Source organism: Hippocampus guttulatus, chromosome 14, assembly GCF_054856545.1.
Source record: "Hippocampus guttulatus isolate MCC_2025c chromosome 14, RoL_Hgut_1.0, whole genome shotgun sequence".
Classification (NCBI taxonomy): Eukaryota; Metazoa; Chordata; class Actinopteri; order Syngnathiformes; family Syngnathidae; genus Hippocampus; species Hippocampus guttulatus.
This window is the reverse complement of record NC_141274.1, coordinates 14,472,326-14,495,606: the sequence shown is the minus strand read 5'-3', so window position 1 is coordinate 14,495,606 and position 23,281 is coordinate 14,472,326. Positions and strand designations below refer to the sequence as shown.

At 42.2% G+C, this 23,281-nt stretch overlaps 1 protein-coding gene across 3 annotated transcripts in view; it reads left to right on the top strand.

Moving 5' to 3' along the window:
* LOC147195275 (collagen alpha-1(XI) chain-like) overlaps positions 1–23,281 on the top strand; it is a 164,993-nt gene that overhangs the window by 128,154 nt on the left and 13,558 nt on the right. For all 3 annotated transcript variants that reach the window (XM_086129704.1, XM_086129705.1, XM_086129706.1), the window contains 33 exons: positions 2,787–2,876; positions 3,630–3,713; positions 5,211–5,507; positions 7,569–7,634; positions 8,729–8,770; positions 9,033–9,095; positions 10,153–10,227; positions 10,363–10,446; positions 12,143–12,199; positions 12,524–12,577; positions 13,087–13,140; positions 13,254–13,307; positions 13,387–13,440; positions 14,018–14,071; positions 14,168–14,212; positions 15,010–15,063; positions 15,150–15,194; positions 16,373–16,426; positions 17,828–17,872; positions 18,435–18,488; positions 18,579–18,623; positions 19,382–19,435; positions 19,516–19,560; positions 20,273–20,326; positions 20,418–20,525; positions 20,612–20,665; positions 21,203–21,256; positions 21,582–21,626; positions 21,839–21,892; positions 21,989–22,033; positions 22,556–22,609; positions 22,694–22,747; positions 23,094–23,147. In XM_086129704.1, the coding sequence (XP_085985830.1) occupies positions 2,787–2,876; positions 3,630–3,713; positions 5,211–5,507; positions 7,569–7,634; positions 8,729–8,770; positions 9,033–9,095; positions 10,153–10,227; positions 10,363–10,446; positions 12,143–12,199; positions 12,524–12,577; positions 13,087–13,140; positions 13,254–13,307; positions 13,387–13,440; positions 14,018–14,071; positions 14,168–14,212; positions 15,010–15,063; positions 15,150–15,194; positions 16,373–16,426; positions 17,828–17,872; positions 18,435–18,488; positions 18,579–18,623; positions 19,382–19,435; positions 19,516–19,560; positions 20,273–20,326; positions 20,418–20,525; positions 20,612–20,665; positions 21,203–21,256; positions 21,582–21,626; positions 21,839–21,892; positions 21,989–22,033; positions 22,556–22,609; positions 22,694–22,747; positions 23,094–23,147 (2,145 nt within the window). The remainder of the gene's footprint in view (positions 1–2,786; positions 2,877–3,629; positions 3,714–5,210; positions 5,508–7,568; positions 7,635–8,728; positions 8,771–9,032; positions 9,096–10,152; positions 10,228–10,362; positions 10,447–12,142; positions 12,200–12,523; positions 12,578–13,086; positions 13,141–13,253; positions 13,308–13,386; positions 13,441–14,017; positions 14,072–14,167; positions 14,213–15,009; positions 15,064–15,149; positions 15,195–16,372; positions 16,427–17,827; positions 17,873–18,434; positions 18,489–18,578; positions 18,624–19,381; positions 19,436–19,515; positions 19,561–20,272; positions 20,327–20,417; positions 20,526–20,611; positions 20,666–21,202; positions 21,257–21,581; positions 21,627–21,838; positions 21,893–21,988; positions 22,034–22,555; positions 22,610–22,693; positions 22,748–23,093; positions 23,148–23,281) is intronic.

Here is a 23,281-nt window from a genome sequence, read left to right as displayed (position 1 = left end):
GTTATAGCCGGAATGTTCTGCACAATTCCTTTCATCATAGCTTTTTAAACTCACTATGGATGCTGATGGAGACCTTTTCTTGTCAGGGAAGTGCAATATCCATAGTTTGGTTTCCTTTTAAGAAAGTGCAACATACAGTATATTTTTCTTGTGAGGACAGCGCAACACAAACACTTTCTTTTCTTTTTAGGAAAGTGCAATCACTATCAGTTGTCTCCTCTTTAAGAAAGTACAGTATCAATTAGGAAAGTTCCTTATCAATTCATTGTTATTGACAATAGACCGTGTGGATGTTTCGTACAGTGCCCGTCATTATCGATTTTTAGACAGTTTTACTCTGTATGGTGAAGGGAGACCTTTTAAGAAACTGCAAAATCAATTATTTGCAATCCCTTCAGGAAAGAACAACATCGATCCTTTTCTTTTGATGAAAGTGCATCATCAATAGTTTTTTTCACCATCAAGGTTACAATGTTCCACACAGTGCCCCTCATCAAAGACCTTTAACTAGATTTACGTAGTGTGAATGTGTAATGAAACCTCCACCACGGAGCAACCGCCTTGACCCTGCCGTCACCGTGCAGTTGTCAGCCACATGTGTGCGGCCCAGGATGAAAGGAAAGAGGAAGCGGGAGTGATACGGGAGTAGTGCGTGTCCCAATGTGCGCACGAGTGCGCATGCAATTCCAAAATCATCCGGGCCTTGCGGTGAAGCTCCCAGCTAAGCACTTCACCGTCGTAAAGCCACACCCCCACAACTCCTCAACCCTCCTGTCTGACTGTCTCGCTTGTCTGACCGGGCCTCCGGTCCAAGTGTGACCTCTGGACGGATGTTGAGCCAACATTGCGAAAGAGTGATAACTCAACAGTTGTCCAGGGGACTAATATTAATCCCTGTCAAGCATATCCTGGAATGGGGGCTTAATGGACCTCCTCACAATTGTTAAACTGTCAATAAATGTACGCTGGGAGGAAATGGTATAACTGAAAGGTATGCCATTAGTTCTCCAAATGAACGATTCTCAAACAAACACACAAAAACTATTTCATCGGATCCGTCAGTATATTCTTTGCCTTTCTTCTTTTTAAAAAAGTAAATCAATCTATTTTGTTGTTGTTATTGTTGTTTTTTAGGAGAATGCAACCTTAATTGTTTGCCTTCTGCTTAGCAAAGTGAGATAGCAGTCATTTGTCTTCTTTTTAGGAAAATACTGCAGCAGTAGTGTGCTTTCGTTTTAGGAAAGCGTAACATCAATAGTTGTTTTTTCCTAAAACAGTGTGACAGTACAAGTTTGGCTCCATATCAAGTTTTTTTTTTTCTTGTTCATAAAGTACAATATCAATACATTGCATCCTTTCAGGATAGTGCAGCGCCATTAGTTTGTCGTCTTTTTCGAAATCACTGGTTTGTCACTAGTTGAATTTGAACTATATGCTAAGCATACCAGGCGGCCCGGTAGTCCAGTGGTTAGCACATCGGCTTCACAGTGCAGAGGTACCGGGTTCGATTCCAGCTCCGGCCTCCCTGTGTGGAGTTTGCATGTTCTCCCCGGGCCTGCGTGGGTTTTCTCCGGGTGCTCCGGTTTCCTCCCACATTCCAAAAACATGCATGGCAGGCTGATTGGATGCTCTAAATTGTCCCTAGGTGTGAGTGTGGGCGTGGATGGTTGTTCGTCTCTGTGTGCCCTGCGATTGGCTGGCAACTGATTCAGGGTGTCCCCCGCCTACTGCCCGGAGACGGCTGGGATAGGCTCCAGCACCCCCCGCGACCCTAGTGAGGATCAAGCGGTTCGGAAAATGGATGGATGGATGCTAAGCATACCTTTTGATTCCACCTTTGACATTTGTAAAAGCGTATGTTGAATATGAAATACTTTACTGTAAATCCATTACAAGACGTAATCTGACAGACAATCGCAAGTTCTAGACAGCAACAATGAGTTGAGCTCGTTTTACTTCAGCTTTGTGTAACCTTGATGAGGTGCTTGGAAGTTTATGTCAACCTTTGTTGAATTTGAAATATTTTTTGCTGTAAAAAAAAACAAAAAACATTTGTATTTCCGGCTCCCCTCAATCTCCCCCAAAAGGGAACGTGACTAACGCAGTGAGACAGCAACCCTTAGCTTTTTTTTTTTGTTCGGCGTGTCTTCGAGTCTACCTTTGAAGTGTAAACATTTTCTGAATTGGTTGCTTCGGCTTCCACCAATCCCCACAATTTATGCTAATCAGAGCAACTTGTATCCATTTTCTTTGCGGTTTGTCCTGAGTGGCTCGACTTCGAGGCCGTAAATAAACAGCAACATTATGTGCCTGAAGCTGATTATTTTGCACCGCATTCATGCGGGCTATTTTAGAGCTCAGGGCGGACGTTTATTTAGCGCTATAAGTCATTTAGTGGCTGCTATTTGCTCCTGTAAATTTGCCTTTTCCCACCCATGAGTCAGGGCTGCACGCTCACTTTAATGAGGCCCCATTAATGAACGCCTCTGGCGATCATTGACGTTCAGACCTACGTGTAGCCGCGCGTCACATTTGACCGCATCATAACTTGTTTGGAAGCAAACAAGAGTCGTTGTTATTCATCCATATATGTATTTTTTTACTGTTCTATGGATGTGATTTATTTCAACATGTTATTTCTAAAATAGCATGGCGAGCATAGCTCAGCCTCGCTCTCTTTTGCCATGTAAATGCTGTACAATATGACATTGTGCTGGTGTATTTACATGACGACGTTGATTGACTGCACCCCTTCCCCCGTCCATTTTCTTCCTCCCCTTTTACAGTACACTAACTATGATTATGGTGAGTTATATGACTACAGCGAAGGAGCGCTCACCACTGAACCTGCCCCAACTGAAGGAGCCAAGACTGAGGTACCGCCGCTACTCACACTGTTTTCATGGCCGACGCTTGTCATGAATAACGAGCATGTCCGAGCGTGTGTTCTTGTCCATCTTTTGTCCGTCTCAATTTTCCTCTTTTATTTTACGTTCAGTTTAAAATCTTTAGGGGTTTTATGTGGGTGTTAATTAGGCCAACAATCAAGTATCTATGCAGTTAAATAGCTCGTTTTAAAGAATTTGACTGGCAGTATCACATCAGAAAAGTACCGTAGGAAAGTGCAAAGGGAAGAGTTTCTGGTTTTAGGGAACAAAAGATGCAGACAAGTGCAACAGCAACAGTTTGATGCTTTGTAAAATAAGTTTGATGTACTGCCAGAGGCATATTGCTAGCGATGACGTCCGCGAGTCAGAGGATGAGCTGCACTGCACTTGTTTACGGAATACGAGTCGTGTGGCTCGGATGCGAGGCACTTAAACTTTATGTCCCTGACAGAATATGCTCTTTCCGTTGAGATAAACCAAACAAATGATATAATTAGCAAAACCAGTTAAAAGGTTGTTTTAGCTAGTTGAATGGTCCCTAATAAGGTAGAAAAAGTATTTAGATATCTGAAATTAGAGTATTAAAAATGCCACAGACCTAATAAAAACATTTCTATTTTGGGGGGTATAATTCGACCACTCTGTCATTGGTCAGCATTCGCTATTTAAAATTAAAAAAAAAAAACAACAACAACAACAAAGTTTTGTGCCCTAGTTGTAAATTTGTGCTTCTGATTTCAGACCGTTGTAGATGGCGACTACTTCACCGATTACGACTACAGCATCGTGGATGGAAGTCAGCCTGAAACTCCCACGGCGGGCCAGGTAATTTCTTAAACATTTTTTATTTAAAACGTTTTAAATGTTAATATAATGCGTAAGAATGAGTCAAATCGTTAAGATGGCTAAGTCGAGTAAGTCGCCAATTCGAGCGTAGCCTCATCAGGTTGTAAACATTCCTGAAAACGTACATGTGCATTCCGCATTCAGCTGTCCTTGATGCTAGCATCCACTATCCGAAACATTTCAGAAATTTTAATGATCGGTGACGGTGGTGAAAAGCCTGATTTTGGTCAAAATCATCAAAGCCGCACACGCTACTGTTTTTTTCCCCTCACGAGAAACGACGTTGTAAAGACGGCCGCAGCAGGAAATCGTTGTCATTCAGCGAAGCATAACCGATGGAAAACTGGTAGGCAGACAGACAAATCATCCCTCCCCTTTTCCATGCTTCTGACATATCCAGAATTTGGCAGCCTTAATTTGTACTTCATCATTACAAACCTAAACAACAACCTAATGAGGAACATTCGGGGGTTAAATGAAAACAATATGGCCATTTGTTTTCCGTGAGCCACGTTGTCCGCCTGATGCGTGTTGGTGTAAAAATTCAACATTGCAATAATAGTTTGTGCTACTTGTCAGATTGCGGAAAATCCGCTTCACCAATTTCGGTTCGTTTTGGGCCAAGGAAGAACAATTTCCATTGGGTGTGGATCCTTAGAACAGTTTCAATTCAACATATTTTCCACTGTAACTGATTAGCACAAAAGTTTGCGGGAGGGGGGTGCGTTAAACTTTGTGTCGATAACAGACAAGGAAGATAGAATATGATTTTCGCACAAAAAAATCCAATGCCTTTGCCGTTGAAGTTTCCGTGAAAAAAACTTTTTTCCAAGTGAACTGATGACCACAAAACCTCACGGAGGAGTGATGCAAAAAATGATGTGCTGATACAAATGAGGGTGTACACATCCATAAAAAAAAAAGCAAAATTCTAGGAGCGGGGAGAAAAGTTTTGATTCTTCATTTTTATGTTTGAACTGTTGGCCACAAAAAATTATGATGAAAAAAAAATTGCTACCTGTACTAGAAAAGGTGTAGATCCAGCAATCACAAATCCACAAAACTTGTGGGCCCATAAAATTTTCGTGCTGTTCTGGGTGAGAATGACAAAGGAATTGCTAATGGCCTTAGCACTGTTAATTTCTCATTAAGAAAGAACGGGAAACAATCTTTTCGATGTATATTAACAAGTTTTGGTCCTTTCGTATGTTGATGCTTGGCAGTTATTCGAGTTTCTGTTTTATGGCGCGGTGGCAAACGTTGTCGCGCTCAAATTTGGTGAAGTCGCGCAAAATCCCTCGGCCAATTTCATTTTGGGTGGAATCCTAAAAACGGCCAAACGATGGCCATTTCAAACCAAAACATCTGTGGAATTTTTGGTTCTTTGGGCTGTTTTGTGGGTCTACTCATCATAAACATGCCGACTAAATGTCCATGTCTTCTCCTTCCTCACCTCCCCTTCTGGATCCATCCCAGACATATGAAGAGGAAAATGTGGACGACTACATCACCGGTGTGGAACAGGTCGGGGCGGACCCCACTCCTGCGGCGGCAACCGTCGCCCCGGTGGACACCAACGACAACGTGGACGCCGGCACCAACAACTATGAATTCAAGGAGTACGACTTGAATGAAGGCGAGGAGACCCAGGAGACGCCCTACGACTACAGCGACTACGGCGACTACGGCGCTCCAACCGACACCAAGAAATCCATGGGCGAGGAGGACTTTGGCCCCGGCGTTGCGGCCGAAACTGACTTCAGGGAGAGCGGAGTAAGTGATGACAATGAAGGCTGTTGGGATGGGGCGGTGATCAGGCATGCGTGTTGGGAACCTCGCGGGTGTTTGTTGTTTTCGGACGGTGTCGGGTTGTAGCTTGAAGCGTAGACATCTTTGAAGATTTTGCAGATGGTAACCTCTCTGTCACTGCGACATGAACTCTGCAGCCCAGTGACCTTTCCGGTTTCGACAGTGCACCCTGCTGATGCCACCACCACTCATCTGTTTGCCTTACACCACGTCCTGTGCTTTTAAAGCTCATGCACATTGGGTATTTTCAAATATATTTCCGTAAAATCTCTTCTTGTTGGAAATGTTAGCCCTGGCGAAAAACTGTGTTTTTTTTGTCGAGGTTTGTCTTTAGGTTTGTTTCACGTCACATCTTGTTTTCTTGCGGTTCATGCCGTCTCTGGTTTTCCTCATCGTCAACCCGGTCCCTTGTGTCTTCCAATCAGCTCCCTCAATCGCTTGTTCAGGTGTTTCTAATTGTGCCGTCGCTTTGCCTGTATTTAGTTCCCTGGTAGCTTTCCCTTTGTGTCGTCTCATTGTGTTTGCTCTCAGTTGTCACATCCCCCAAGTCAAGTCATGTCCTTTACCGTACCTTTACTTTGATTGCTTGGCTTGTTTGTTCTTTTGAATTTGAATTCCCGATTTTGCGTGCAATCCTGCCTCGCCGTCTTGATTCCCTGCTTTTCGGACCTCAACCGCGCACATCCATGACACAAACCTGGACTTGAAACAGGGCGCTGACTTTGAAGTCTTAACCAAAGATTAACATCAAAACTCTAGATTGAAACCCTAATCCTTGTTTGTAACCTAAGCCTGTCCCAAAACTCTGCAATGAAATCGAAACACCTGTTTGAAACTCTTGTTTTTTAATTTGTATCCTTTATTGAAACTCGGACTCTGTCTTGAAACCCTGATTTAAAACTTTTATTCGTTTGTAACCTTAACTCTTTTTGGAAACCTTTAATTTGAAACCCCAACCCTGTCTTCAAACCATAACTGTAGGTTGAAACCCTAACCCTGGTTAAAAACCCTCATTTCAAACCCTCACCCTGTGATGAAAGTCTCATTTGAAACCATAACCCTTGTTTAGAACCCTAATCCTGTTTGAAAATTTTATATTGAAATTATACACTTGACCCAAACCCATGTTTGAAATCTTTACCCTTTCTTCCCAAACCCTTTTTGAAACCCAAGCTTGAAATCCTTGTTTGAAACCAAACTAAACCTTTTTGAAACCCTAACCAATAATTCACCTACCGTCTCTTGAAAGTCTAATTTGAAACATGAACCCGGACTTGAGTTTCTAACCCTGTCCTGTCCTGAAGACTTGACATTTTTTTAGATTTAGACCTAACCGTCACCCTGCCTCATCTTCATGTTTAAAACCCTAACTGTGACTTCAAACCCTAACCCTGCCTTGCAATCCTGTGGATAATGAATCAAGCAAACGATATCATACACGGTTGGCAATACAATCAGCGATATTACAAAGTAGATTAAACTTAAGTAGGTCTACTGTAGTTTAACCGAGGGCTTCTTGCAGTGGCTGTAAGATGAAGCTTCTCAAAGGCAGGAAGTAACTAACCTCGGGGGTTAATCGCCAACGTGCTATTAGTGCTCTCCGGGAGACTATCCCAGCACACCGCAGAAGTCCTCCATGATTTTCGCAAGCTGCTGGACACTGTCCTTTTGGGGCTTTTGGTAATGCCTCTCATGTGAAGTCATTGTATGGATAGTGTCAGGTAACCACCCCTGAAGTTTTTTTTATGATTTTGTTTTTTTTAATGTCTAGTAAGTGTCTTACTAAATAGGGGTCCAAATTATAGCTTCTGCCTATATTATTCCTGAGGTTTATTTTTCCGAGCAGGCAGCAGAGAGCTACCTTAATCTTCATGAACAGTAGTCAACACGCCGTGGCATTTTTCTTCACACTTTTATCGCAATCTCCTGCTGCTTGTCAGTCTCGCCTTTTCACGTCCCCGCTCCATCTCCCAAAATAAATGTGAATTGCCGTGTTTGAGAAAAGGCTTCTTCTCATGTCCACAGGTGGGAGGAAGTCAAAGTTACCTGGGAGAGAAAGGAGAGAAGGGAGAACCTGCCGTTATTGAACCTGTAAGTTGTATGTCAATATATATACCGGTATATGCACTTTGTGTTCACCGTGGGACATGGCGCAGGTACGACAGTGTTCCTGTGCAAACTTGCCCGTATTTGGAAGTGGTTCCTTCACGGCCTCGCGGAAGTAGCATGGATTTGTTTCCTGCTGCTTGGTCTATTCACTATTAGCACTATGAAAGTACTCTGCCAGCCCCTCTCCGATTCGATGCATCTGCTGATGTCAAAGCAACACTGCTCCCGAGATTTTCAGCATCCACCTGATATGTTCTGTTGTCGCACCTTTGCAAGATATACAGTACACAATGAATAGGTTGGTCAATGACTTGCTGCTCCCTGCTAAATGCAGTGTAAAAAGCCATTTGGTGTACACTGACAATTAACCTACCTGCTAGCTTTTAGCACATCAACTGACATATGTCCTCGCTTGAATGCAGCAATGGCTGAAATAGATATTTGTGAGTTGATCCCTCGCTCAAGATAGCATCTGACACACTAGTGTAGATTTTGGGTGATTTGATGTTCACCGGCAGCTTCATTGCAAGCTACCTAGCTTGCTACAGCTAACAAGTGACTAAATCCATTTTAAAAATGAACATCATGAATTAATGTCATTGATTTTAGTTGTGATTGTTTGTGCTAGCCAGCAGTTTACCAACCATTTATTGCTAACATTTGACTCATTTAAAGATAAACATTGGGTCTCATTGCTACTATAATACATCAACCGTTCCAAAGCTAAACTGCCAAGTGGCTGCTAATTTGTGAACAAATAATGAATGTGTTTGTGTTTTTATTGCATATGGTCAAGATTGTATGACTATATATGACTACTTTTCAGCAAATATGTGATATCTGTAACTCTTTCCGTACAGTCTAAGCTATATAACCCTAATATTAAGTGAAATGGTAGCTCCTCCCGTACCATCTGTATTGAAACCAGTCCAAATGCTTGACCACACATACATAACCGTCGATGAATACTGCGTGTAGCAATACGTAAACTCCTCGACCTCAAACCCGCAGCAGCCGTCTGTTATTTGTAACGCTACTGTATTATCTACTCTTTTTGCTTTTTTTTTTTTCTTCAGGGTATGCTTATAGAAGGACCCCAAGGATCCCCCGGCCAGGCAGTGAGTATCACATTCTCTCCTGTCTGCCTTGCACACATGGAGAACAGCTAAAAAGAAGGATAAAGGAGGGGGTGATTTTATGGAAAGAGCGTCAGTGGTGGAGTGTGATGAGGACTGTGGGGGGGGGGGGTGTCTTTTGAGGTCTTTTTGAAGCCATCTTTGCTTCTGTCTTTTTTGGACGTTGTATCGTCGGCGCTGGATGGACCGCCTGTGGTGAGCTTTGGGATATCATGAACTCAGAGTATGCATCTGTTTCTTTCAGGGTGTCCCGGGTACCCCAGGACTGCAGGGTCCCCCAGGACCTCCTGGAGATCCTGGTACGAGGGTGAGTTGAATCCCCACAGCACATTTCACATGCATTTTTCCACTCTTATCAACATTAATTTCCTCCTGTGACAAGTTGAGGAAAAAAGTTGTTTTTTTGTAACAAAGAAAATCATACAAGGAAAGTGGAAAAGTGAATGAAAAGAAAGTGACCTCACTGCCATACCGCGGTGATCCCTCTGGGTTTTAAAACTAAACTTCCTCCCCTCCTGTCACTTCCTCTCATGGGAAAAATTGTCTTGCCCAGGAGGATTAGACATGACTCCTTCCTGTAGCCATGTGGTTTTCCATGGCGTAGCGCTTAGTCTGCATGCGTCACCATTATTGTCGCTATAAAGCCTCTTTTAACGTCACTTTCCAAGATATTGGACAGCCTAATTGATCTGGTTTCTCTTTAAGATGTACAGTAGCCTCAATGCCTCTCTTAAATCAACATCCAGCACAGCTAGACTTGTCCTCCTTTTCCCAGACTCCTTTCTTGCAAGGAGTCTGCAACGTGCAACGTGATGCTTCATTACCTATAAAGACTTTAATTTGACTACCGGTATTTATTTTGAGAGGCGGCAGAGAGGGCGGGTGCAGCATCTGTCAAGTTGATGGGGTGATTGACTTTAAAAACACTGGGAAAAGCCGCTTAATCCACAAACATCGTGTTGTTACCAAAGAGCACTCTAGTCCCTTCCAATTGACCCCATTGGGAAACTTTTTATTGCTGCTGTAAATCAAAGGGAAAAAAAATATTGGATTGAATACGTTCCACTTTTGGGTGGGCTCAACATGGCCCAAAAAAATTTCACAGATTTTTTTTTTTGTTAGCACTTGTACTGTATCTTGGTAAGAATGTACTTCATGTATTTTAGGGGTCCTGCAAAAGTCACTCAGTAGCGCCCCCTGGAAAGGTTTTTTTTTAAATCATCTCCTGCCAAGTGGTATGAAATTTTAGACAAACTCCTACTAGGGAATTTGCCTAATTTTGCCCTAATCAGACGTCGGTATTATAGGCATTGTGGCAACTCTAAATTGCGATTCGCATTTTGATGCTCACTTTCATTCCACAGGGTTTTCCAGGACGACCTGGAATTCCGGGTTCGGACGGAGTCCCAGGGCCTGCAGGTACCATTCTGATGCTTCCAGTAAGTTCTACCACTTCACACACTGGCACAGTGGGGCTGCTACCCAATCTGCATTTTCCGTTTTTGTCATGCACTCCATTAAATTTGTCGATAGAGGCTCTGTGATCTGAATTGCTTTTTCGTTTTGATCGACAGTTCCGAGCAGGCGGCGAAGCACACAAGGGACCCGTGGTGTCAGCACAAGAGGCTCAGGCTCAGGCCATCCTTTCCCAGGCCAGGGTAAGTCATGTGTCTGTTCTTCAGTTATGCATTTAAAACAAGAGAGCAGTTCCACAAGTACTTTAAGTCCACATCCCCTCGTTGAGGCTGGCTCATCTTTTTTACATGGCACTATCTTCTTACACGCAACCTGAATGTCAGCTTTACAGTTGCCACCTTGTCTGATGGACAGCAGGTGTATTCTCGAATTGCCCTGGAGAGCCAGTGTTAAAATGTTTCGCCGGTTTTGCGGCGAAATATTGCAGCAATTTCTCTTTGAACACAATGGTTAGTTACAGCTTTACAAATGCCACATCTTTGCCACTTGCAGCGCTCACTTTTTATGCTAATTTGCATCAAATGGCCGAAAAGCAAAACCCAGTACAGTTCAATGTGACCTTTAAAACCACACCCTCAATCTCATTTATGAAAGCCAAGAGCATTACTCGGTCTTTTGCATTGTCTGGACGTGCCTCATGAATTGGCATGCAGAAAGAAAATTGAGTGGTACTGCACTCCAGAGGTATGAGTGCAACGCTTACGATACATGGAGTTTATTAAGTCGAGCGCAAACATCCTCTTTGCACCATTGGAGGGCAAGCCAAAACTCATTTTCAAGTCAAAGCACTTTGTTTTTCCGTTTTTCTTGTTTGTTCCCAGCACCAGACACATTTAAAAAGAATTATTCTCCACACCTGAAAGCCAAACAAAGGCATTAACATTGCCTTGTGAGTGCAGAGTAGGTCACGGATTGCTTCGCTGAGCAAATTAGCTCATTTTTAGGTCATTAGGCTACAAATGTTCCACACGTTCTTGGCTTTGGAACAAATGCACTCAGAAAAAAATAGGTCCGCTCTGTACATTTTTAGCCTCATTTGAATTATTTTCAGACACATGCTGGTGACGAGTTGTGTAGTGGCCAGCTAGTGACTCATGCCGTGGCCAGGAAGCCTTTATTTACTCAACTGCAGAGGATACCAGACATTGATCAGGAAGTGGCGGGGGTGGCGTATGAAGTCAAAGCAATAAAGTCACGCTCAAACCTTTCTGTTCAAATGCTTACGAACTTTTTTCAGCAGGGTGCGCCCATATAAACTTCACAGCTTTGCAAATGACGTGTCTGACTGACACTTTGGTCTGACTGCCTATCTTCTTTTCTGGACACTGCTCAGCTGATTTTGTAATATAATTACCATTCAAATTTGACGTCCGGCTCCCGGCGCACGATCAGACCAAAATCAGCTTTACAGATGCCACGTTGGCCATGCTGGTAGTTTGCCATCCTTGTTTTTTTTTATTTTTATGGACGCTACTGAGTTAAGGATTTTCTAAACAACTCCTCGCAAACTTTCTTCAGTTGGGCGCTTTCATTCAAATGAACAGACGTCACGTCTACCGTGCCTCGGGTAGGTCCTCCCGTGTTCCTTTTCTGGACATTATATACGTATTGTGTATGTCATAAATCCACACTTGTGGAGATGTTTGCACAAAGGCCAAATCTTGGTTGATGCCACATCTGCTGTGTAGTCAAGCCGTATACCGCGAAGGATTTAAGTAGGATCCATTCATTTACATCAAAGGTTTCCTTATAGGCTACATAAACACAATTCTGTGAGAAAGTCCGCCATTCTGCGCCCAAGTGCCGTGTGGGTGAGCAGTGGTTTCACGTGTCTCTTTGATTGTCCCCCACCCCCCACCCCCTGTCTCCCTCCTCCAGCTGGCCATGAGAGGTCCTCCAGGGCCAGCGGGCTTGGCGGGAAGGTCCGGTCCTGTGGTGAGTCCCTCTTCAAAGCACGTTGCACTGTGAATCCGCATGCTTGTCTGATCATCCCACACCGCACATGAGATCATGAGCACACCCTTGCCGCACGTATATCATCACACACCCATACATGCGAAGGTCAAAGGGCGGTTGAGGTCATGCGGTCATCTCTGGTTTTAGTCGCGGTCCAACTGCGTCTCACACTCAGAACCGTTTCTTTCTATTTTACATTGTCAGCGACTGATTCAGGAACTGATTTACTGCATTCCATTATGTTCGGTTCTTGTCCAGCGTCTGCAAAACGTTTTCACTCATAAAAATTGGATTTTCTAACAGGGCAGTCCTGGAGCTCCCGGTCTTAAAGGGGACAGTGGAGATAACGGACCACAGGTGAGAAGTTGTTTTTGGACAGCTACGGAAGCGAGGATTTTTCTTTGATTTCCCAGATGCTCCTATAAAATAGCAATGTGCAGTGGGATGCACGTGCTTGTCTTCACTTCATCTATTTCATTCTCTAGAGGCAAAAATCGTTTGTAGGCAGGAGGTCCACGGACTTGAATTTGATTGCAGTACTCTAAAAAGTTGTGAAGTGGGCTGAAGGAAGTCGTCAAATTTCTGACGTTTATTCCCAGTGTCATAAAAAAAAAGTCCTAAAAATTCCATTAGTAGGCAAAAAAAAAACCCTTCCATTTAAAAAAAAAACCATTTGATTTGCCCTAATAATTCTGAAATTTGATCAACGTTTTAAACTTGATCAAAATGGATTTCAAAGTCTCCCAAAAGTCCGTCTGGTTGACTTCCTTGAACCAGCAAATATCTTGATTTGGGGTACCGGTATTTTTTTTCTGGAAGTAGACAAGATGAACCACAGTCATATTTATGATCTGTTTGTCTCTTAGGGCCCCAGAGGTCTTCAGGGTCCTACTGGTCCCCCGGGAAAGCCAGGAAAGCGAGTGAGTCAAGCTTAGACCAATGACTCTATCCACATGGAGACCAAACAAGTCCAAAAGGACTTCTCCACCGGCATCCGCGTCGACTCATATTTCCGATATGTCTGCTGCTCTAGGGTCGTAACGGAGCTGACGGTTCACGAGGAATGCCAGGAGAGCCCGGGACCAAGGTACCGTCATTCACGCATACACTCGTGATTTATCATCGTAGGCGTTGTTGCACCTGTCGTGACATCACCGTCTTTCCAGGGTGACCGAGGTTTCGACGGCCTTCCCGGTCTCCCCGGAGAGAAGGGCCATCGGGTGAGTATCACTTTCTTCTTGAACTACTTTACGATCATTTCTAGCTGTGTTCATTTCTATTGTACAAGGTGACGTTCGTCATGAATAGCTGGTGAGATGAGCAATCAATTTGTCATTTGGCGTGCCTGCTTGGATTATTTCTAATCGTAAAAGAGGTGGTTAGCGTTAATAATCAATCAAATGAATGATCAATATCGTATTATCGTATATTGTATTACATTGCGCGTGTGCCCATGCATGACTATTTTTTGCTGGATTATTTCTACCCGCGATTATTACATGTTGTGGGGTTGATGCTCCCCATTTCTTAGAAAAAAAGAAAGGCAAGGGCGGCGGCTGTGGAAGAGTCCTTTAAAAATCACCACGGAAGTATCTTCTAACGTCAATTCCATCCTATATGACGTAATTAAAGGACGTATAGGGGACGTTTAAATACAGGGAAGCATATTCTAGCCAATGTGGTCACGTCTTTGCATCGTTTCGTAATTGCCGAGTCATCGTCTTTTTTCCTTGTGAGCCTGCAAACCCCAACCCTACTTTGCTTCGCTAACTTCTCTTTGATACCTCTTTTCTCCAGGGGGAGCATGGTCCGACGGGGCCTCCAGGACCTCCAGGAGAAGACGGGCCAAGAGTGAGTCGTCAGCACGTCCCCTCCAATTCCAACGTTACCCCCCCCCCCCCCCCCTTTGTGTTTTCTTGCCAGTAAGCCCTCTCGTTGCCTCCGCAGGGGGAAGACGGCCAGGTTGGACAGAGAGGTGTGGCTGGAGAGGCCGTAAGTGGATTTATTGGCTTCTGAAAAGAAAATATGGCGCTATAAGTCTGACACGCAGCAGCAAATCAATCTGTCCAACACACCGTTTTGGGAATCAAAACCAAAAACTGTGTGTGAGAGCAGAAAGGCTCATATTTATTGTATGTGTGATGACAGCTCACGCACACGCACGCACACGAACGCGCAGACACTTGATTATAAGTCTCCAAATTGAGCCGGCTTCACGGAGTGGGCGATACCCATAATGACCACACGAGGTCGGTATTTATGAGCACAATAGTTGCAGAGCGCTCCAAATTCCCACAGTTTTATGATGCCAGTAAACGCAGCACGTTTCAATTTAGATGGGGTATCCAAGAACAATGATTTATTTACGTGTCTGTTCGTTTAGTCCAGGTTCCGTATTGTTTTCGTGGAATTTTTATTCATGTTTGTTCTCCTTTTCCTTGCTTTCTTTCTTTCCTTCCTTAACTTTGTTTTTATTTTTAGGCTTTTGTTCCTCACTCCTTTGCTCTTTTCTTTGAGATTTTTTTTAAAATTGACTTGACTTTTTTGTTGTTGTTCTTGTATTCATATGTTCCTTACTCGCTGTTATTGTTTATTTGGTTTTCTATGTGCATCATTTTCTTTCTTTGTTGTCATCACTTTTTTTCTATTTTATGCACTCTGTTTTTTTTTACTTCATACGATTATACTCAAGTTGGGGTTTTTTTCTTTGCTAGTTTTACTCAATGCAATGTGACTCATAGTCTTCTTTGCTCTCTTATTCAATATTGTGCACTTGTTTCGCCACACAGGGTCCTCGAGGTTTGCTGGGCCCCAGAGGTTCGGCGGGGCCTGCAGGACAACGTGTACGTACATGGCACATAAGTGTATCATCGTGCTTCCATCGCTCTCTGGAGAAATGCTCTGATCTATCACAACCTTTTCCCTGCAGGGCCTTCCTGGAATTGACGGTCAAGCGGGTCCCAAAGGAAACATGGTGAGGACCATGTTTTGTTTTCTCCTCGGTGTGTGTGATTTTTATTTTTAGTCGTATTTACCCAAGGATTGCAGTGAGCTACTTGTGTCAAGACCATCAGAGTGTTCACTTCATCATCATATGTCATAACAGAAGTCATAGTTAATTTTCATATTACAGAGTAGTATAATTGTTGGGAAACCTTTTTTTTTTTAAACTACCAAGTGCAAAAAGATCTGTCAGGAGGAGGAGAATGACGTCCGCTTTTGTGAGGGTCTCACCGAGCTGCATTGGTGTCGGGTCACTAGTCAAGAAGCCTAAACAAGTCCACGTGTGGTCACTGAGTCACTGACACGAAGATATTCATAAAGCCAACGTGTTATTTGCTTAATCTCCATGAGGCCTCATTGTCCTCACAGAGGGCTTACACTGACGCCTCGTTAGCCTTCTTTTCCATCAAAGTTGTCACGACATGTTTATATTAAGCTGAGAACATGTGAAGCAGTTTCATCTCTGGGAGGGTTTTTCTCTGTCTGCGTGTGGTTTGTGACACATTTAAAGACAGAAAGGAGGGAGAAACAAAAACCAAAATTGTATTACGCTCCCAGATGTTACAGTAACACACACTGTACCTATTAGGCACCTCATTGTGAAATGTAAGATGTTTAAACACCAAGTCATCCAAGAAAAGTCACGTCTATTTGTCTTTCTGTGAGGTCACGAGTCACTGTCATTGTGCTTGCTGGTTTGCCTTTTGAGTATTTTGCAACATTAAAAAGGCTTTTGACAAACGCTTTCTGGCAAGTTGGAAGCGCCAATTGTCCAAAGTGTCGATAGTTTATTACAAGTTTGTCTTAAAAGTGAAGGCGGGATTGTCTTTGGGGTTTATTCCAACACTGCAAGCTCATCTGACCTTGATTTACAGCAAGGAAAAATAAGTCTTTCGCAATCATAAAAACATGCCTACGGTCACCCAAAGTGTCTTTTCCTAACACGTTGTCTGTTTCATCTGAAAAGCGAAGGCGGTACTATATTGTCTTTTAGGTTTAACCTCAAAGGCGTTTGGTAAGGTTATTCCTCAACGAACGCATTCACTCTGGTGACCCTCATAGGACAAGTCACAGCAACAACCCGAATTTGTTTTGCAAACAACACAGTCAAATAAAAATATGAACGAGGTCCTTCTTCTGATGTCCTAGGGTGTACAAGGAGAGCCCGGTCCTCCCGGACAGCAGGGTGTGCCTGGTCCTCACGTAAGTCCTCCCTCCATCCATTTATTCGTCCATGCATCTGCGTGCTCTGTTTTCTAACTCAACATGATGGCTTCCGATGCCTGAAATTCTTCCCCTCGCTTCTTTCTTTATTCTTCTCCTCAGACGTCTGTTTTACCCATCCGACGTCTGCGCGAACACTTTGCACTCTTATCTCCTCCCCCTTTGTTTTTTTCAGCCCGACAAAATTCACACGAGGAGTTGACTTTGGGTCCCTTCTCAGGAGGAATAGCAATATAATGTCGCTGGGTCTCTTTGACCCGAGACTCTTTTTTTTTTTTTTTTAATCATCCAAAAAGTGTCAGAAAAGTTCCATAAATATTGGTTGTATTTTTAATGAACTTTTTCAATCAATATTTAGTGTCTTACATCACATTCTTCAACGAGAGAATTCATGAAATTTATGTCAACCAATAGATTCACACGTTTTTGTTTTAACTCTATAATTATATCAGTATTTATTCATTATAACAGTTGCAAAACAGTCAAATCAAACATCAGGATAAATAATGAAAACGGATCATTTCATACAGCCTTGAGTGTTTGACTTTATTTGTCAACGGGTCATTTGTCAAGCACTCAGGACTCAGGCAGCAACTTTTTTTTTTTGCTGTTGTTTTGCAGAAGTTTAGCGCTCTTTATTAATTCAAGCTGCAAATATTTGGAAAGAAGATGAAATCTCTAACTTAAAAAAAAAATGCAACATAACATGATGGTTCTAATTTGAAATCGTTCACGAAACGACCATAGCCTGCATTTGTCAGTATCCAATTTTTTTAATCCTCTTGAGAAAAAAAAGCAACCTTGGAATGCATCATTTCAGATGTAGAGATGAGAAGGCAAGTCCTGTGGATAATTAAAGGTCCTCAGGGTCAGATTGACCTCACACATCATGCGTGAGTGAGAGAATTCAATTGATTTTCATGAAAAATGCACATTCAAACAAAAGGTTTACTTTACATCAGAAAGAAACACATCTAAAATGCAAGACATGGATATTTTACACCGTTTTTTTCCTTTCCATTTCTGTTCATCCAGGAGCAGAAGGAATGTCATAGTGGCTTCTGGACAAGAGAGCTTGCCTTTTTTTTCGATGGAGGGAAAATAAAAAGTCAAATATGTTCCTAAATGCTTATTCTTTTCACGGATAGAAGCCCCAAGAGTGAAATCAAGCGACTTGCGGAAATAATAATAAAAGTCCATTTGCATGGCCGGCTGAGCGAGTCTGAATAAACACTGCTAAAGTACTTCCAATGTGGAAGCAATGAAGCGGTAAAAATCAGCAAATTAAAACGGGAAACAGACTTGACAGGTGCTCTTTTTTTTTGCACGTTGTGTGTAACACCCACTCTGTCTCTCTCTCTCTCTCGCCTTCTTTTTCAGGGTCTCATTGGGCCTCAAGGTCCGATCGGGCCTCCCGGTGAAAAAGTGAGTACTCCTCCCTGCTGCCTCAAAAGTTGATTTTCACTTAAAAGCGCTCCAACAGATGTGCTGCCGCGGAAGAAAGCCTCAAGTGGTTGCATTCGTCTGACTCTGCACGCCTCACGTTACACAACTTTGAGGTTAAAGCCATAGAATTACACACAATACCTAAGTAGAACCTCTAAAATTTGCATTTTCAGGAACTAACGTGAACCATTGCTATAGGCAGACCAGCGGTGAATCCCAAACATTTCCGAAGAATAGTTTTAACCAATGTATTAATTAATAATCGTTTATCACACGTTTCCTCTTTGTTCTCGGCAGCACTCTGTTGTAGAGGCCTCGAAAAAAAGCCAAAGAAAAACAAAATAAAGCGAATCCATCCTGTCAAAGCTCGCTGAAGTCTTGGGAGATGATAGCATCAACTTGCAGCTTGTGACGCAGCATTTCAGACCTTGTTTTTTTCTGCTAAAATATTGGGTCATTTTACAAATGCCAAGATGAATTTTAAGGTTTTCCCGTATTTTTAACTTCCTGCCTTCGCTCTCTGTCTATCACATGAATGTAGGGACCTCAAGGAAAACAGGGTTTGGCCGGTCTTGCTGGTGCTGATGGGCCTCCTGTAAGTAAAGTCCCTCCTCAATCTGTACAAAATGGCAACGAATAATATTATATTCAGCTAAGGAAGTGTTTTGTTTGTTTGTTTTTTTAGGGTCACCCTGGTAAAGAGGGTCCTCCAGGCGAGAAAGGCGCAGCTGTAAGTGTTGTGTGGTAGTTGGCCTTTGGACCGTGACAATTGAATTAAGATTAATTAAGTACCGTGGTTGTTTTTCATATATATACGTGTGTGTGTGTGTGTGTGTGTGTATGTATATGTTTATGTGTATATATGTACAGTATGTACATGTTTTTTATTGTTGTTTTTACATATGCTTGTATTTTGTCATTCATTCATCAGATTTTTCAAAATATAATATTTTAAATATATAATGTCAGCCTCTTAAAATAATGGCCTACGTCAGCTGGCAAGCAACTTGTATTGACAGAATTACTTGGATGCTTTCCGGAGTCACTTGTTACTAGGCAGAATACATGAGGCAATACAATCATTTCACAGCACAGTCAAGCTCTCTTGGCTGTTTGGTTGACGGAGAATTCCTCAGCCCCCACAGAGCTGGAAAGGGGACAGCCAGAGAGTGGTCAGTGACCAAAAAATAAATAAAAAATAGCACTGAATTTATTGCTGCTAAAAATAACAGGCTTTTTTTTAATCACGCTGCCATCTAGTGGATGTTGTGGCCGACTGCCCAACTTGTCCCTATGATGCACGGTGTATGGAACACATTTTGCGTGACCTAAATATGAGAGCATTTCACCTGACTTGTTCACTGTGTATAATTGAGTTCAGATTCTTGTCAGTCTTTTCCACATGTGTAACTTGTTACATACTTCTGGGAAATCAATGGAAACGTATCAAATAAACTCAAATAAATAACACTTTTTCCTCGTCCTCAGGGTTTCCCCGGACCAATGGGATCCATCGGCTACCCCGGACCTCGTGGCGTCAAGGTGAGCGCGCATCACAATTTGGACAAAACTGACAAATATCCCCTAAGTTAAGATCTAACTTGATTTGCGGTTTTCCCCAGGGGGCAGAGGGAATCCGAGGCCTGAAAGGTGGCAAAGGAGAGAAGGTAAACATACATTTTATGTCTTCCAAAAAAAGCAGTTCTGATATTGGCAAAGATTGATTGTGTAGACAACCACGAATCACGAGGAAGGGGAAGCACTTTTTTGGAAGGCCCCAACCACACATTTGAACAAAGGAAAAGTTTGGGGAATTGATTGTTTGAATGGATTTGGCCACCTTGTGTGTTTGAGTCTCTCCAATGCAAGCACCAAGATTTACTGGGCGGTTACATACAGTACTGCTTTGCCAAGAAATACCTCAACTTTACAGTTCATTGTGAAAATGTTTGTTTTTTTAATTACATATCTGGCAGGGTGGAAGGGATTATTCATATTTTTTCAGAAATTGCTTCATTTCATCATTCATTTTAAGCATCACCATTGACTTATTAGATTTTGAATTCATATTATATGTATTTTTCCTCACAACGTTTTACCTTTTCTATACTGAAAGTGACAATTCCCACTAACTCTAGTATACAGTACTGTATTTCCATTAGTTTCAGACCCACGATGCTGCACTTTTCTTTCATAACACCAGATGGCAATAGAGTAACGCAGAACGCAGATGAGAACACTCACGTGTTTATCTGCTTTAATCCAAATTGCCACTGGGGGCACTGTCGGCAAACACACATTCTTCTTGTGTTCCTGGAATGTGCTGTTTTACATACTATAGAGTATCATCAACATATTCATGCATTTAATTCCATATAGGGAGAAGATGGGTTCCCTGGCTTCAAAGGCGATATGGGTCTCAAGGGCGACAAGGTAATTTTTTTTCCAAAAGTTTTCAGCAGGACATCTCAAAGCTAAAAATTAAATCAAACATTAAGAAGTGTTTGTTTGGGGGGACATCCAGGGTGAGGGGGGTGTAACAGGACCCCGCGGAGAAGACGGACCTGAGGGCCCCAAGGGCACATCGGGACCCAACGGAGATTCCGGTCCCATCGGTCCAGCTGGAGAGAAGGTAAAGCAACCGATCAGCTGCCAAGAGTGAAGTCCAAATTGAAGACGACTTTGTTTGAAAGATTTGTGATTTCCTCTGTTGTTTAGGGAAAGCTTGGAGTGCCCGGTTTGCCCGGATACCCTGGAAGACAAGGTTCCAAAGTATGTGGAAAACTGACATGCACTTCATAATTTCATAATGTAAACCTGACTGGCTAGAAATGAGGTTTTGACAGACATACAGTTAGTTTTTCACTAATTGTGAGAGAATGAAGACTTGAAACGTACTTTTCTTGCACTCCAATTACCGGTAGCAAGTTTTTTTTACATTTTGAATGTTTTTTTTTTTAGGAAAACTAGCTACATTTATTCCTTAATCAAAGATTTTTTTTATAAATTAATTTAGCATCTTGTCTTAATTTTCATATCTGTACTTTTATTTTTACTTCTTGTATTCCTTAATTTATTGTATTTTTAAATGTTACAATTATTTGTAAAACATTTCAACAAATTTTGATTTAAATTTAAGATTAAGATATCCTTTATTTGTCCCACACTGGGGAAATTTACAGCGTACAGCAGCAAGAATGTGGGTAGACCCTGTATTTGTTTTGTTTTCATTGTTAATTTATTTTATTTTATTTTTTGGAATTTTTACCTGTGCTGCTTTCGAATTTGCTCTTTGTGTTTTTCTCGCAGGGCTCCAATGGCTTCCTCGGTTTCGCCGGATCCAATGGCGAGAAAGGCACAAGGGTCAGTTTTGTTTTATATTCAAGGAAAGCCCAGCTAACAGCCCTTCCAATGTTGAAAATAATTATTGATGATAGATTCTGTCAACCACTTTATTTCACATTTGAATTGCATTTTGCAATTATTTATTTTTAACAATGTTTTTCCCCACTTTAATTTAGCTTTGTTCCCCACAAATTGCCAGTGGGATATGTGATATTCATATTGAACACCTTGACCGTTTGTTTGTTTAGAGATGCTCATATTCTCTTGTGCAAAGTCATTCAAATTTATTTGCACTTGCCCCTAATTTGAAGCTTGTTTTGGTGTTGTTTATTGTTTCTGTCAGGGAGTTGCTGGCAAATCCGGACCTCGAGGCCAACGCGGCCCAACGGTAGGCAATTTCATGCATCTGAATAATCATGAATGATTTATGTTGCTTCAAACAACAATGACAGTGGTGTATTGATTGGGGAGGGGGGGGGGGGGTAAAATTGGTTGGGGGACACGGTGCATTCATTGCCTACGTATTTTCAGGACAATATTTAGTTACTTCGATGACAACAGAATGTGTGTGTGTGTGTGTGTGTGCGCATGTTTGTGTAGGGTCCACGCGGTGGGCGTGGTGCCAGAGGACCTACAGGAAAACCAGGAGCAAAGGTGATAAGCCAATTCATGTATGAATTACGTGAGGTCTGAATGTGACCTTGAACTGCGAAAGCTGAAATTGGGTGTTATCTTTTTGTCCTCCCTCAGGGCACCTCCGGCAGTGATGGGCCTTCAGGACCACCCGGAGAGAGGGTTAGTGTTTCATTTGGATGGCTGTCATTTTTTATTATTATTTTTTTTTGTTTGTTTCATATGTTTGTCCACAAGGTATGCCTGTGGGAAATTATTCTCCTATTGCCTCACTACTGAAAGTGATAAAGATACTGCACTCAAATATCCTGTATATCAAGTGTATGTTGATAATGGTGGCTTTGCTTCTTTCTTTTAATTCTTTTTTTAAAATTTGCGATCCAATACACGGTACATTGGATACTTGCGTATTAGCATTTCGGGATTCACAGATTCACCTTTTTGCAATTTTTTTTTAGCGACCCGATCCTCTTTTTTACATGGATGGGCCTAATCCCCTACCCCCATCAAAGAATCCACTGAAATCAACATCTATTTTTTCCAGATACTTTCTTTTTTTAACTTGTATTCGTTTTCACATTTCAATAAATGGATTATTATATCATAATTGGATGGACGGATTAAAAAAAAAAAAGACATCATGAAACTGTATTTCAATTTACTGACCATTTCTTCTCATTAAAGGGTCCTCAAGGACCACAAGGACCTGTCGGCTTCCCCGGACCAAAGGGACCCAATGTAAGTAATTGTGATCACAATATTAGTATTAATATATACATTTTTTAATGATGCTGTCTATTTGCCCTTCCACACTACCTGTAGGGCCCCCCAGGAAAAGACGGGCTGCCAGGTCACCCAGGACAGAGAGGAGAGACGGTCAGTGTTAATCTTAATCCCCCTTGAACTCCCAATCCACCTTTCGCTAAACTACATCCCTGAAAATGCTGACTGGCCCATCACAATCTTCTATCTAGTTAGCCAGCTAAGATAACAATCTAGCATGATGGTTTTGAAGTCGGGAGTTTTTCATCGTTGTTGCCTTTCAAACAAGCAAAATAAAATCAATCCAGATAAGTGCAGACTGTTGAAGTTACGCGGACGGTTGATTAGTTTGTGTAACACGTATCTTGTCTGCTCTTTGCATGAGGCCGATTTAACCAGCAAAGCTAACAATCTACCCTGATGACTTTGGATAAAATTGAGCTGATACTTTTCCTTTCAGGGCTTCCAAGGAAAGACCGGACCACCAGGACCTGGAGGCGTGGTTGGACCTCAAGTAGGTTCTTGTTGTGCGGCGCTTATGTCAAGATATGCACAAGTAGCAGATGCATTCCATTAGGAAAAAGTAGAAGGAAAGGTTAACAACAACAACAAAAAAGTATATTGATAATAATTGAGAAACTTTGCTGT